This window comes from Polypterus senegalus, chromosome 12 (genome assembly GCF_016835505.1).
Source record: "Polypterus senegalus isolate Bchr_013 chromosome 12, ASM1683550v1, whole genome shotgun sequence".
Taxonomy (NCBI): Eukaryota; Metazoa; Chordata; class Cladistia; order Polypteriformes; family Polypteridae; genus Polypterus; species Polypterus senegalus.
The window spans coordinates 64,893,664-64,908,660 of NC_053165.1; the positions used below are offsets into that span (position 1 = coordinate 64,893,664).

The 14,997-nt window shown below is 33.9% G+C and overlaps 1 protein-coding gene across 15 annotated transcripts in view; it reads right to left on the reverse strand.

Moving 5' to 3' along the window:
- The window catches only part of LOC120540858 (membrane-associated phosphatidylinositol transfer protein 2), a 202,459-nt gene that overhangs the window by 62,430 nt on the left and 125,032 nt on the right, over positions 1-14,997 (reverse strand). For all 15 annotated transcript variants that reach the window (XM_039771973.1, XM_039771963.1, XM_039771964.1 and 12 more), the window contains 2 exons: positions 11,264-11,478; positions 4,646-4,767 (listed from right to left, as the gene is read on the reverse strand). In XM_039771973.1, the coding sequence (XP_039627907.1) occupies positions 4,646-4,767; positions 11,264-11,478 (337 nt within the window). The remainder of the gene's footprint in view (positions 1-4,645; positions 4,768-11,263; positions 11,479-14,997) is intronic.

Consider the following 14,997-nt stretch of genomic DNA (forward strand, 5'->3'; position numbering starts at 1 on the left):
CTGAATCTGCTCAATGCTAGCAATCTGGTTAGTGTTACTGCACAAAATGTTACAAGGTCAAAGGTTAAATGCCAGGTTAGACACTGTTACTAAACATTTGCAGTCTTACAAAATAACTACATGGTGATTCTCCAGGTGTTTATGGATGCTGCTGAACTCTACAACTTCCAAAGAAAAACATTGGCTCAGTTTGTGATTAATAGCCACTAGATGTCTCTGTCACATCTTAAACTGCTATTATTGCATTCAAGAGACAGAGAGAAGCCGTTATGCAATAACATGCTGCAGAATATCACTCTGATGAACAGCAACAGCAGCCTCTTCAATTGGAGGCAGAACTCAAGAATCATCAGCCTCAGTCACCTTTGTTATATGCAGCTATGCTTCCTAATGAGGGCTGGCAGCTTGTGAAATATTTCCAGATGTATTTTCAAGAAGATTGATTTGCTTATCTTGCCTGTTTACTGAAAATATCACAAGCCAAAGATGACCACATGAGCATGCATATAACAACAAACATTTTCAGGTGGCCATGAGGATGAAAATCTGCTTGGTAAATCCTACAATGTATAAATCTCAGTATTTGTAACTTACTGCATCTGTCATGAAAAATAGATTTTTAACGGATTATTTCATTCTATTAAGCAAACCTTCTAATAATATATCACAGTGGACTACAGATGCAACTCTCTAATTTTAAGAAAATGTTGTAAGTATGTTAAAAGGAACCTATGTAGAAGGCTTAATTTGGGAATATTTACTTATGAATGCTTAAGATGTGTCCATGAAGCAGCTTAAACACCACTACTGTATTGACTGCCTGTCATCACACTGAAAAACTTGCCCCATAAATAAATAAATAAATAAATGAATAAGCTAACAAATGTGGCCATTTTGTTTTTCTGTGTTTCATGTACAGTTTTTAAAATATTACTGCAGTTTTTCAATTTGGAAGGTAGGACGCTACAAAACTGTAAACTGGATACATTTTTTAAGAAATAAAAATACAGTACTTCCATATAAATTCCTCTAACACTGTTAATGGTCATTTAGGAGCATGAGCTAAGCAGACAGCAAACCAAAAGCAAAAAACAAGCTGTGCAAAAAGTGAACCAAGTTCACAGTTGTTTGTAAGTGACAGTCAGATAATTGACTGGAAAATGATAAGAAAATACAGACAATGCTCAACTGCTTCAGCTGTGACTGCCAATGAGACTGAATTAAACTACTCTTAAATAAAACTTTCTACAGCTGCTCCTCTAAAACCTAGCAACAACACAGCAATGTCGACTTTTAGACTGCAGCATAACACTTTAAAATCCGATGATTATTTTATACTTATTATTCAGAAAAAGATTGTGTGAGGCTTAACTGGCATATTTGGAACAAGTGCAGAAATATTTTTCAATTTGGTTTGATTAGAATGAGATGTAAAGGAGATCTAATTGTTTCTGGTAAGTTATTTCACTGCCTCCCGAATAAATGAAGATCTGAAACAGAATTTCAATTGAAATTAATTCTTCTAAATTTGTTTTAAACTGAGAGTAAAACTGGTCATTTCTCAAAAATGCTGTACTGTATATTCACTTAAGATAAGAGGAAAAGGGGAATCAGCATCACATTACTTTTATAATCTCACACCAAGATTACAGATAAGAGGTATTGGGAAGTAAAAGATCTAAAGTCTACTTTTGATTATCATTTGTGTCGGTATGAGAAAACTGAACATTATTTTACAGGGGGATTAATAGTATAAGCAACCCATCTAACCCTGAAATAAGATCTAAATTCCTCATATTGAAACTAACCCACCCCCATTTCCAATCAGCAATAAGGAGAAGTAAAAAGCAATTAAAGTAGAGCAGTGAAAGGCAATCACAGCCCACTTGGGACAACTCCACCTGTGAGACACAATAAGACTACCACACACATATATTAAGCCAATAAGAAATGGACCCATCATTAATAATAAAAATAAAAACCCATACAAAAGTCTCCTTAAAATTAAGATAGAAACACTCCAAACACCATCATTCCAAGAAATGTATTTAACTAGTTGATTTACACGATATGAGGCACAAAGTACACTCAAGGAAAAAAAAAGTTCTATTTATGGAGAGCCTCATTTATATCCTGGTAAACGTAAAGGTGGAGCTGAAGTACAACTTTAGAAATGAAAGATAAAGAATGACAGATTTATTTTTTACTGGTCTTCATCACAACAAGCTATAAAGCCTTTCACTTAGATAATGTAATTTGACTTAAAAAAAAAAAAAAAAAGTGTTGATCCTTCATTCTTTAAAGGTTGAGATGGCATAAAAGCAGAAAACAAAAGTACAACATGATATCAACTGTAAACTTGAAGAGTACAAACATTGAGCCTACATTACTTCTTCGCTTTGCTCCTGGAGTGATAGGAACCAAACCGGTAACCTGAAGATGATAAAAACAACGTCTGGTATGTCTGTGCAATATACATTGCATTATAAGTTTAGTACTCTAGATCGGCAAATTTGTCAGTCAGTATGTCCTGCTGCTTTTTCACTAAAGTGATGTCCTTTTTCTAGCTGCTGTTGCCCCTCTTACAAAGCAGTAATACCAAGATGAAGGTTTCTCAGATCTCAGTAGTAAATGCCTGGAAAGTGGAATTAACAGCAAGTGACTGTTCAATAATCTGCAAAAAAGTGATTCCAGGGACCCATATTGCCACTCTGCCACTTTTGAAGGTAGTGCTTTTAGATAAAACTGTGTCCAGTGGTTGAGTATAAAGACTAATTGGCCATCTTTCCAAAAGATTATGTACGTCTCAAACTAAAACAAATTAAGCAGAGATATGTGGTCAAGCCACAACAATGAGTCCTAAATTAGTTTGACGCTATACTACATTAATAATGAGTGGAAATTTACAATGAGATGTTTGAAATTGTCTTATATTGTGGAATATCACAAAGCAGAAGAAACTGCAAATGGACTAAAAGATGCATTTGTCTCCTTGGGGAGACATCACTACGAATAATGCAACAAACATATTTAAGAAATACCATACTTATCAGAGGATGGACATGACTTTGGAGAAAGTTCAAATCCTGTTGTTAGAGTTTAGATGACCAAACCTCATGAGTGCAACTACTCTCTGTCTCAATTACCCTAGTCACTAGTATACTGATAGATTCTATTCCAGTCTCTCCTCGTGACTTTCAAAGCTTTCAAATTTTCAACAACTCACAATACCTGTAATTACTACTTGGATCTTACCAACCTACTAGATAAATTAATTTCTCTGACACTGGCCTCTTCTCAATATTTCAAAGATCAACTTTCCTATTCATGGTATGCATTCATTCTCCTTTACGGCTCCTATTCTCTGGAACTCTGTCTCTAGGTCTGTTTGTGAAGCTCCATTGATAAACTCATTTAAAATCTTGCTTGAAAACTCACTTCTTCTCCTTCTCATTTAAAGACAAGTACAATAAAATGCAACTTTGTTTAACTGTAGTAACTGTACTAATCTTAATTGTACCATACCGTTCATCTTCTCCACAGGTCTATGCTGTTTTTTTACTTATAGGCAATGTAGTTTGGAATTGTACATACTGAAATTATATATTAAATATTAATTGAAAGGTTTTATATTTACTGTTTCCTCCCAGCAACAACCGATTTTCATAAGGAAACAACCTAACAAGAAGCTAAATAAAAATGAACAAAAAATGTACAAAAAAGTCCTAATTTCAGGAAATAATACTAGCCTACCATAAGAAAGATTAATGTTCACAAAGATTAATGTTCACAAAGGTTCGGTGGCAACTGGGCAACAGTCAACTTGGCGAAAAGACAACTCGGTGAAAGGACAACTCAGCGAAAGACAACTCGGCGAAGAAACAACTTGGTAAAATACAACTTGGCGACATCCTTTACCAGTTAGGTAATAGTTAGGTTCAAAGAGATTTTTTAATAATATTTATATAAAATGCTTCACTTCAGAACACAATTTAATGTGACATTAATATATACCTTGACTGTGAAGAAATAACAGCTTAGCCTTTAATAAAAAAGATAAGAATTATTGAGTCATTAATGAAGAGAAAATGCTTCTTCAGGGTGTGTTTTGGCATCTATTATTAAACCTTTGAAATGATTTGTGTTCATTTTGATGGAATTATTAATATTTTAGGAAAAATGGGTAAACATATGTAGACTCATGAACAAACATTATATATTTTTCCCAAATAAAATTAGTGGTAATTATATTTTTGAATTACTAGACTTTGACTTAAAACAGGTATTTCAGAAATGCATCTTGCTCATAATGAGAGTAAGACTATATTTAAATACTATATTAAGGTTACGTCATTAATCCCATAAACGTACATACTATAAAAAAATATTAAATGTAGCCATTTAAAACGTGAGATGGCTATTCATATAGCCAGGTTGGTGTCCAGATATAAACACACAGAGTCAATAAAATATGAAGAAAAACTTAAGATTTTGGTTAATAAAATTAAGAAAGTTATTAAATCAAAGGAAAGTAGACAATGAAATGTCAGAATAAAACTTTCTTTTTTACGGTAATAAGTCACAAATGTTTCTTTATTAAAATATTTGAAGAAGAAAACAATAGCATCAGATTCTGTCAGCCTACCTAGAATCCTCTGTCTCTTTTCTGCAGACGAAAGGTTGAATACATCAACTTGATCTCCAGTGTCAGGTTTGTAATATGTCTCAATATCGATTGAAAACTTCTCCACAAAAGGGCAGGTATATCTGGCAATGATCCAAAATAAAAAGGTAAAATGTACTTATTACAATCACTTAGCAAATGTTCACTATAGTACTATAAAATTAAGAAATATACCTAAACAGAACAAAAAAATAACTGAATTTTTTGAGTAACAATATAGCCAAACAGAGTTGTGCATAGCAAAAATGATAGAAATTAGGAAAATTATCCAGTAGCAGAATTTACTTGCAATAAAATAAGGAGCAAATTCAAATGTACCAAAAGGATCCTATTATTTATAAGAACAATATACTATTAAATATGATAACAAGTTGTAAAACTGCTCATGTGGCTCTATTGGGTACGGAGTTAGATGGTAAACTAAAATTAATACAAAATTAAATCTCAGAATGCTATCCCTATCTAAAAAGGCAGAAGCAAGAGAGAGAAACAATTAAACTATGTAACAAATTTTTATTTTTATTTTGTTCCTGGGTACAAAGTGTGTTTTCCTAACCCGTTATGCCTAAAAAAAATAGAAAATAGCTGTTGTTTCACAAAAACTTTGCTTTTGTGATCAGGACAATGATATTTTGAAATTTGCCTGTTTTCGAGAAAATTCTTGATTCGCATTCAACACTGAGTAGTCTTCTAGAATATTCTTGAACTGTTAGAATTGCCCAGAAGTTTCTAGAATTTTTTTCCAGAATTATCTAGAGCTTTCAAGAAGCTTTTAGAACTTTCTAGAACGTTCTCAGACTGTCCAATAGTAGTCATACAAATATAAAAGCACAGGTGACTCGAACCAACATTTCAGTTTATGTTACTTTTTTGATTTGATTTAGATGGCATCAAGAGGTTGCTTGCACCCAGCAGATGCATTTTGCTACATCTGTGGACAATTTATAAAGATAAAAGTGAGAAAGTATTCCGTGAAAGCATGTCGTAAGATGTGCGAGGCCTACAAGGCATACTTCGGTATGCATGTCGGGGATCAAGACAAGCCCTGGGCACCTCATTTCACATGCGAATATTGCAAGAAAACTCTTGAAGGTTGGTACAGGGGAGAAAAGAGAGTCATGAAGTTTGCTATCCTGCGAATTTGGCGGCAACCGACTGACCACTCAAGCAACTGCTACTTCTGCATGGAGGATCCTACCAAACGTCGCACTGGAAAGAATGCGCCTCAAATCGTTTAACCAGACATTCCTCCTTCCATTGCCCCAGTACCACACTGCCCCGAGCTGCCCGTTCCCACTCCTTCGAAGAGGGATCAGCCATCTTCAGGAGACAGCAGCAAGTCAGACAGCGAGGAAGATATTGCAGATCCAGATTGCGGTTTCACAGATGCGGCTAAGGAGAGAAGGCCATACTTCCCTAACCAGAAAGACGTCAACGATCTGATCAGAGACCTTGGTCTTACCAAGTACAATGCTGAGCTTCTGACATCCAGGATCAAGCAGTGGAACTTGTTGGATGAAAGCGTGCAAGGACAGTATAACAAAAACATGATGGGGGACTACATTTGGGGGCTTCTTCGAGAAAGCGATTTGCAGTACAGTCGCAAATCTAGAAAACCTACTCATTTCTGAACCTTTTTGAGTGGTTTTGACTGTCTTTGTCTATTTAACATGCAAGTGTTGTTCTTTATCAGACCGTATGAACAAAAACATAAAAATTCCCTTGTTTTGTCACTATAAATACGAACTTTTCTGAGCTGTGGTCATAAAATCAAAGTTTGTGCTGAATGTAGTGGTTTATCCATAGACTTTAGACATAAGCAGTTGAAATATAACTCTTGGAAGCGAGGAAGAAAAATTGTGTTACATTGTGTTATCTATTGGGAAGAAGCTGCTTTTAATAACCTGGTAAAAAGCAATGGTCCTTAACTGTCTAAGTGATTTTACCTCAGTAATTAAAGCCTACAGCATTCACAATAAAACATTTTCAAACTTTAACCCCATTGTGATGTTGTGGCAGGACCTTAAATGTGTGTATAATAATTGAAAACCCTCAAATGCGGCCAAATTAAAACAATTCTGTTGAAAAGAATGGATCAAAATTTCACCACAGACCTGAGAAGGACTGATTTCCTATTACCAGAAGCATATGATTGGTGTTGTTGCAATCATATATGTATGAAGTAATAAGTTTGGCAGGGATGGCACAATTACTTTTTTCGTAGTTAAACCCCTACTTAAGAAACAATCTTGAACCCTCGGCTCTTGAAAATTTTAGACCCATCTCTAACCTTCCTTTCTTAAGTAAAGTTCTGGAGAAGACAGTCATTATGCAGTTAAACGACCACTTCAATAAACATGCTATTCTTGATAAATTTCAGTCGGGTTTTAGAACAAATCACAGCATAGAAACTGCACTCGTTAAAGTAGTAAATGATTTGCGAGTGAATGCAGACAGAGGCCATTTATCTGTTCTCATTCTCTTAGATCTGAGTGCTGCATTTGACACCATTGATCATAATATTCTTAGAAATCGCCTTAGTCAATGGGTGGGCCTCTCTGGCAGTGTCTTAAATTGGTTTGAATCCTACCTGACAGGGAGAAAATTCTTTGTTAGTTGTGGTAATTACAACTCAAAGACACATGATATCCAATATGGTGTTCCATAAGGCTCTATCCTGAGTCAGCTGCTCTTCAAAATCTACATGCTTCCATTAGGTCAGATTATCTCAGGGCACAACCACAGCTATGCTGATGACACCCAGCTGTACTTATCAATAGCACCTGATGACCCCGATTCTCTTGATTCACTAGCACAATGTCTGACTTGTATCTCAGAATGGATGAATAGTAACTTTCTCAAGTTAAATAAAGAGAAAACTGAAATAAATCTTAGTGATTGTCAATAGTGGATACAATAAGAATAAGAAATAAACTGGATACATTAGAATTAAAAGTCAAGACAGAGGTAAAAAGCTTAGGGGTAATTGTTGACTGTAATCTGAATTTTAAATCGCATATTAATCAGATCACTAGGACAGCAGTTTTTCACTTAAGAAACACAGCTAAAGTTAGACTTTTTATATCACTGAAAGATGCTGAGAAATTAGTTCACGCGTTTGTTTTCAGTCGACTAGATTACTGTAACGCACTCTTTTCAGGACTACCCAAAAAAGACAAAAATCATTTGCAACTAGTGCAGAATGCAGCTGCTAGAATCCTAACTAGGAAAAGAAAATCCGAGCACATCTCTCCAGTTTTGATGTCACTATACTGGTTACCTGTGTCATTCAGGGTTGACTTTAAAATTCTGCTTATGGTTTATAAAGCCTTAAATAATCTCGCCCCATCTTATATAATCGGAATGTCTGACACCTTATCTTCCAAATCGTAACCTCAGATCCTCAAATGAGTATCTCCTTAGAATTCCAAGAACAAAACTTAAAAGAAGTGGTGAGGCGGCCTTCTGCTGTTATGCACCTAAAATCTGGAATAGCCTGCCAATAGGAATTTGCCAGGCTAATACAGCAGAGCACTTTAAAACACTGCTGAAAACACATTACTTTAATATGGCCTTTTTATAACTTCACTTTAACTTAATCCTGATACTCTGTATGTTCAGTTCATCATAATAACTATTCATGGTGGCTCTAAAATCCGTACTGACCCCTACTCTCTCTTCTGTTTCTTTTTCCGGTTTCTTTGTGGTGGTCTACTCAAAGCATCATGATGCTCCAACAATGATGGATGGATTAAAAGGCAGAAGTCTACGTGACCATCACCATCAAGTCCTTCCATGAGAACCCTAAATCCAAAGAGAACTGTTTCATTTATGTTAGGTAGAATGCCCAGGGAGGACTGGGCAGTCTAATGGTTTGGAATCCCTACAGATTTTATTTTTTTCTTCAGCCATCTGGAGTTTTTTTTGTTTTTCTGTCCACCCTGGCCATTGGACCTTACCTTTATTCTATGTTAATTAATGTTGACTTATTTTATTTTCTTACTGTGTCTTTTATTTTTCTATTCTTCATTATGTACATTAGCACTTTGAGCTACTTTTTGTATGAAAATGTGCTATATAAATAAATGTTGTTGTTGTTCACATTGGTGATGTAGGTATTGGTGAACTTTTTTCCTTCAGCCAATAAAATGATCATTTAGAAACGTATTGCTTTACCCAGGCTGTCTTTTGAATTAGTCTAAATGTATTTGCACATCAGAAAGTGCTATGGAAAAGCAAAAATAGAGGAAATCAGTAAGGTGGAAAATATTTTTTCACAGCACTGTACATTATACTTACTGCCTAAGATCTTGGTAGGATAGAGCATTGGTAGGAAGCAAGAAAGGTGATGAGAATAACTCCTAACTGTACTTCCTATTCTTATTGCATGAGGTGGAACATAAGCTCACCCAAGTCCATGCACATACAAAAATGTGCAAAACAAAATCCCAAATACAGATAAAATTAAATCAAATGTGTGCTGTGCTGTAAGAATAATGTCTGAAAGGCGACTAAGGGAAAAAACAACTCAAAGTCGATTCCATACTTGAAATAAAAGATGAACTATTTATCAATAAATGTTTATTTAACGTTCAGCACAGAATTTCTTTTTATGTTTTTGTTTTTGTTAATGTTATAAACTGTGATTGAGGTAATGTAAAGTCCTGGATTCTGGTAAAAAAAAACAAATAATTATGCATACTATGGAGGTAATGCTTATTTCCAATGTCAAAAGTTCCTTAACAAGCTTAGGATTTAGTTAAATTATGCCATGTAATAATAGGAAGTTACTAGTTCAGTTGTCAAAATCATTAAATAAATAATAAAAAAAAAAAACCTTGGCTACCAGAGGTAAATCCTTCCTCATTTGGTTGTTGCGGTATATATATTTTTTTGTGCACATTTAAGGAGTAGACTTGTAATTCTCACTCTCTCAGTATTTCATTGACATTCTTTGACAAAAGCATGACACTTATTGATTCTATTTTGGAATAGTCATTAAACAATTTTCAGCCCTACTTATTGCAACTATGAGTCATGAAGAGCTAGGACCTACATCACAGGACACACTAATGTACACAGCCATATTCAGATATAGTCACATCCAATTTAGAATTATCAGTCGGCCTAACTAGCACTCTTGGTTAAATGGAAATAAAGCTAATGTTCGTTAAATGACACATACATTGATTTGGGAAGACTGTGCAAACTCCACAGAAACAATGAATACATCAGAATTTCAACAAAGAGGTGTGGAATTAATTGGTAGCACTAAACACTGTACAAGCAAGAATTACTTAGAGATTTAAATTTAGTTATCCTTCATGAAAACTTTGCTTAATTTCATATTAAAACCTTTTAGGTATGTTTATGTAATGTGCAGGACCACCTGGTTACACTCTGAAGAACCGTTCAGCTAACATACATATTCTATTATGGTTTGCACCCAGACCTTGGTTGATCAACCTCCATTTTGGTTGATAATCTAAGGAGGCTATGTACATGCCAGAAGAAAATGCCTGGTTTGTATATGAATAATAATGCAGCATAGTGTAACATGGCAGTAGTAAATCATTTGGAGGGAAGGTTAACATGTAAAATGAGATTCTTATTTTTTGTAATGCCTCATACTCTTGTTCCTGTTATGAACTTTAGGTTCCAAGAAGCAGTAAAGTTCATTAATTCTATTTTTCAAGAGTACAGTTTAACATAACGCCATATACTAAATTAATAAGATAAACAGCGAAACAGCTGTTGAACTCTCAGTGGAATACCTAGAGACTACAAATACAGTGCCTATCCAATTGGCTGAAGAGTAAAAAGGCCTTGACTAAGGATATGATGAGCAGCTTTTGGCTCTCACATGGATTTTGGAAAATTCAACACCTGCAGAGTCATCTCTTGTAAATTAATACCATCTCTCTCTAAAGTCAGTAATCATCCATCTAATAGGAAATACAAGGAAAATAAAAAACTTCCATTGTCACTATTTCAGTACCTCCAAGAAACTTTTTAACTTGTACTTTCTCCTAAGAAACTATGTAATTAAAACAGAGAAATAATCTGTCACAAGTACTGCATGCCATTTTTTATGATGATGCTTTAAAAGTATCAAACACTGTCAATTGAGCAGCTCTATTATAAATAGCATGCAAAACCATGCAAAAGTAGTATGTTAGCTATCTACTTTAATTGTGATTACTTGCTTCTCACAATAGTGAGAAACATTATGTTTATAGTCATTGCTTCACTATAACATTAAACACTATTTTTCAAAATATAATGAAAGAATAAAATATAAAATGTCACAATATTTAATGTAGTTAATTTCTGCTGCTAAGTAGTACACGTACCAAATATGAATACAATGCATGAAACACAAAGCAAGTTCAATTATACATTGGTAAACAGCACATCACTCTACTGTTAATTTATAGCCACTGTAAGAATTTCTTGGAATATGACATAGTTAATAGTATATTTGGTGCTGCACTAGTACCAGGAAAAATGACACCTTGCATCCATCTATAGCTAACTGTAGATGCCAATATACATACTGCAGAAAGATTTTGAGCTTACCTTGTTCGAGTATAGGGATAGGCATTCCAAGACTCTTCTTCCACTCTTAATGCAGCTTTTGGTAATATGGACCGGAACCAGCTGGGAATATGCATACCTATATGATACACTTTATGAGTGTACTGACCGGAGCCACCAGGCCCGTCAGTGTACGGATGATTTTTTAAGATTTCCACTCCACTGCCCTCGCCACATGTTTCCTCTCGGCTCTTTTTCTGAAATTATAATAAAAAATATGGTGGTATTAAAAAAACTGGTATTTATATCTTTGTTGTCTTATTTAATGTATTGCACAAATTTATAGAGCTGCCATTTACCATTAACTTTCATTTCATAATGAAGTTTTAATGAAGCATTTACCATTCATTATCTTTTTATAGCTTTCCCCTATTTTATTGGAATCAATTATCTTTAATTTCATGATTTTCAGTAAGCTACGTAGGGAAGCCCATGTCTGTTGGGTGTAAGCAGAACATCATAAGAGATTCAACAAGTCACAGAATTAAAGCACTGCAATTGTCTTTGCCTGCCATGCCATTAAAATCTCATGACTTAGTTTTGAATTCCAAATACCATTGTAATTTGTAGCTATCAGTGAAAAAAAAACAATTTTGTGTAACACAAGATCAAATCAGCCAATCGTTAGGTTAGATGAAGTGTTGAAAAGAAGAAGCGTACAAAGTAGAAGAAGCAATAAAACGCCATAGCAGAGAGGCTACAAGAAAAACAGTGACTACAGACAGAAATAAGAATTTCGAAGATCAGAAATCTATACAAATAGGAGTGAGTGGAATAAAAGAAATGAAACAAAAAGAAATAAAACATATGCTCTAAGTAAACTATAGTAAAAAAATATATTTTGATCTATATGTAGATCTGTTAGTTCTTCAAAAATATATACCACTTTCCAAGACACCTAATTCCTTTCAGATTAAAAAATGGTATTAAATTAGAGTGAAGAGTAGAAAGAGAAGATTCACAATTATTATACCAGAATGCAGGTTATTTAAAGCCTTTTAATTAAAAGTGACTTCAGAGTTCAGCAGATAAAAACACAAACAGGGCCCTTGGCCTTAAAAGGGCTGTGACTTGATTAAAATATCCTATCACTTTGTTATCACTATCTGCAAGAACAGTAATTTAATATGACAAACAAATGACTGCTTTAAATTAAAAGCATACAAGGGAAAACATAATAAAGATGAACAGGCTAGGTGCTGCGATGTTTAAAGGGACAGAAATTAATGGCAATTAGATTTATTTTTCTAGTTGACAAATATGAAGGTTTTTTTGTTTGTATTTAACTATGATTTTGTAAAATTTTAATTCCTTTCTATGCCACGACTAGGTTTGTTATGCTAGGACAGCATAAATTGACGTTTCCTCAAACAGCTGTTCAGCTCAATTAGCATATTAGACATTATTGAGGCTAAAAAATAAATAAGAAAGCCATATAGTGAGTTCAGCCTGATATAGTTCAACATCTCCCTGCATTTTTTACCTTTCAATCAAGTGGAGTTGCACAAATTTACAAAACATTTAGATTACCAAAAGGGAAAAAACAAAACTTTTTAAAGTAATGCAAAATAAAAAGATTGACATTATTCTTATGTTTTAGCTACCTGATAGGAAATATTCACTTTAATGACTTCAACACAGTTTAACTTGATAGGAAATCATACCAAGAAAGAATCTGGGTCACACATAGCAGAGAGATAAAAGCTTCTAGAAAATACAGCAGATTTAACAACTGCTATATATTGCTGAGGCCAGTTAATAGCAGTAAAATGGTAACCACATGATACTAGGCCCACTTTGATTTAAAATACTAAGTAAAAAATGTAGTCTAAAACAAGGGAGTTGCTAAAGCAAGAGTAAAATATTCATACAACCATCAAGTACATTTTTTGTTTTATTTGGAACAAATTACTTTTTTATTAATTTATTTTTATTTTTAAAGTTCTGTTTTTTTGTAATTATGTTTTTCTCAAACAATTAAAAAAAAACTTTATTTTCCATTCAGGCAACGCTGGGTATTTCTGCTAGAGGGCAAACTGGAGATGACAATCAGCATTTTTTACATTTGAGCACCACTGTGCCCTGTTGCTTTTGAAATTAAATAGAGTTGACTGGTTCTGAACATCAACTAGATGATAGCATACATAAAAGACCGCAACACAAACACATTAGAGAGTTTTCATTGTTTGTTAATTTATTTTTAAAGTGTTTTTTTATATATATTTTTCTCAAGCAATTAAAAAAAAAAAAACCACTTTATTTTCTCCTCCCGGGAAATGCTGGGTATTTCAGCTAATATATATATATATATATATATATATATATATATATATATATATATATATATATATATATACATATATATACATATATATATATATACATATATATATATATATATACATATATACATATATATATATATATACATACATATATATATACATATATATATATATATATACATATATATATACATATATATATATATATATATACATACATATATATATATATATATATATATATATATATATATATATATATATACATATATATACATATATATATATATATACATACATATATATATATATATATATATATATATATATATATATATATATATATACATACATATATATATATATATATATATATATATATATATACATATATATATATATATATACATACATATATATATATATATATATACATATATATATATATATATATATACATATATATATATACATATATATACATACATATATATATATATATATATACATACATATATATATATATATATATACATATATATATATATATATATACATACATATATATATATATATATATATACATATTGTAAGATATGGCCGGCCATGTACCCCGGCCAATACCCCCAAGCCGCCAGGTGGAGCCCTCCTTGCAGCATGGAGGTCCCCAGAAGACCAGCAGGGCATTATGGACCATGTAGTTTTTGTGCACCGCCCTGCTGGATGCCATGGGGGCCACGAGAGGGAGCTGCAGGGAGGACCGAAGAATTCTTCATGCCCTATGACCCGGAAGTTCGTCATCGGAAGAGCGGAGGCTTCGGGGTGAGAAACATTATTTACCCTGACCCGGAAGGAATAAGGACTTGTGGACTGTTGGGAAGGAACACCTCCGGGTCAGGGAATATAAAAGGACTGGGGGCTCCCAGACGATGAGCTGAGTTGGGAGGCAGGGTGGCTAAGCGTCTGGGAGTGGAGGATTTGTTATTGTTATTGTTATTGGAGTATTTGGGAGTAGAGGGTGCTTTGTGCACTTTATTATAAAATAAATATATTATTGGACTTTTACCTAGTGTCTGACGTGGTGTCTGAGGGTGCAAGGGTGCGAGAAGCATCTTATTCTGTTACAATTGGCGTAGTCGGCAGGATTCTCTGGCCGTCAGTTTGGCAGAGGACCTGAATTTAAAAAATTTATTGTGGACAGAATATCCCGGAAAGACAGCGTCACGACACACACAGAAAAATCGCCAGAAACCTCATCTTTATCAAGTCCGTCATGGGGAAGAAGAAGACAAAGCAGAGCGCCAGCAACAGCGGAGGTCTAGCGCCGGCATTGCCTGCGCTCAAGAGGAGCTATGGAGCTGCTACGCATTTGGGAGAGATTTCGGAGGAGGACGTCACCGACGCAGGTATGTACAGGGAATGTACTGAATA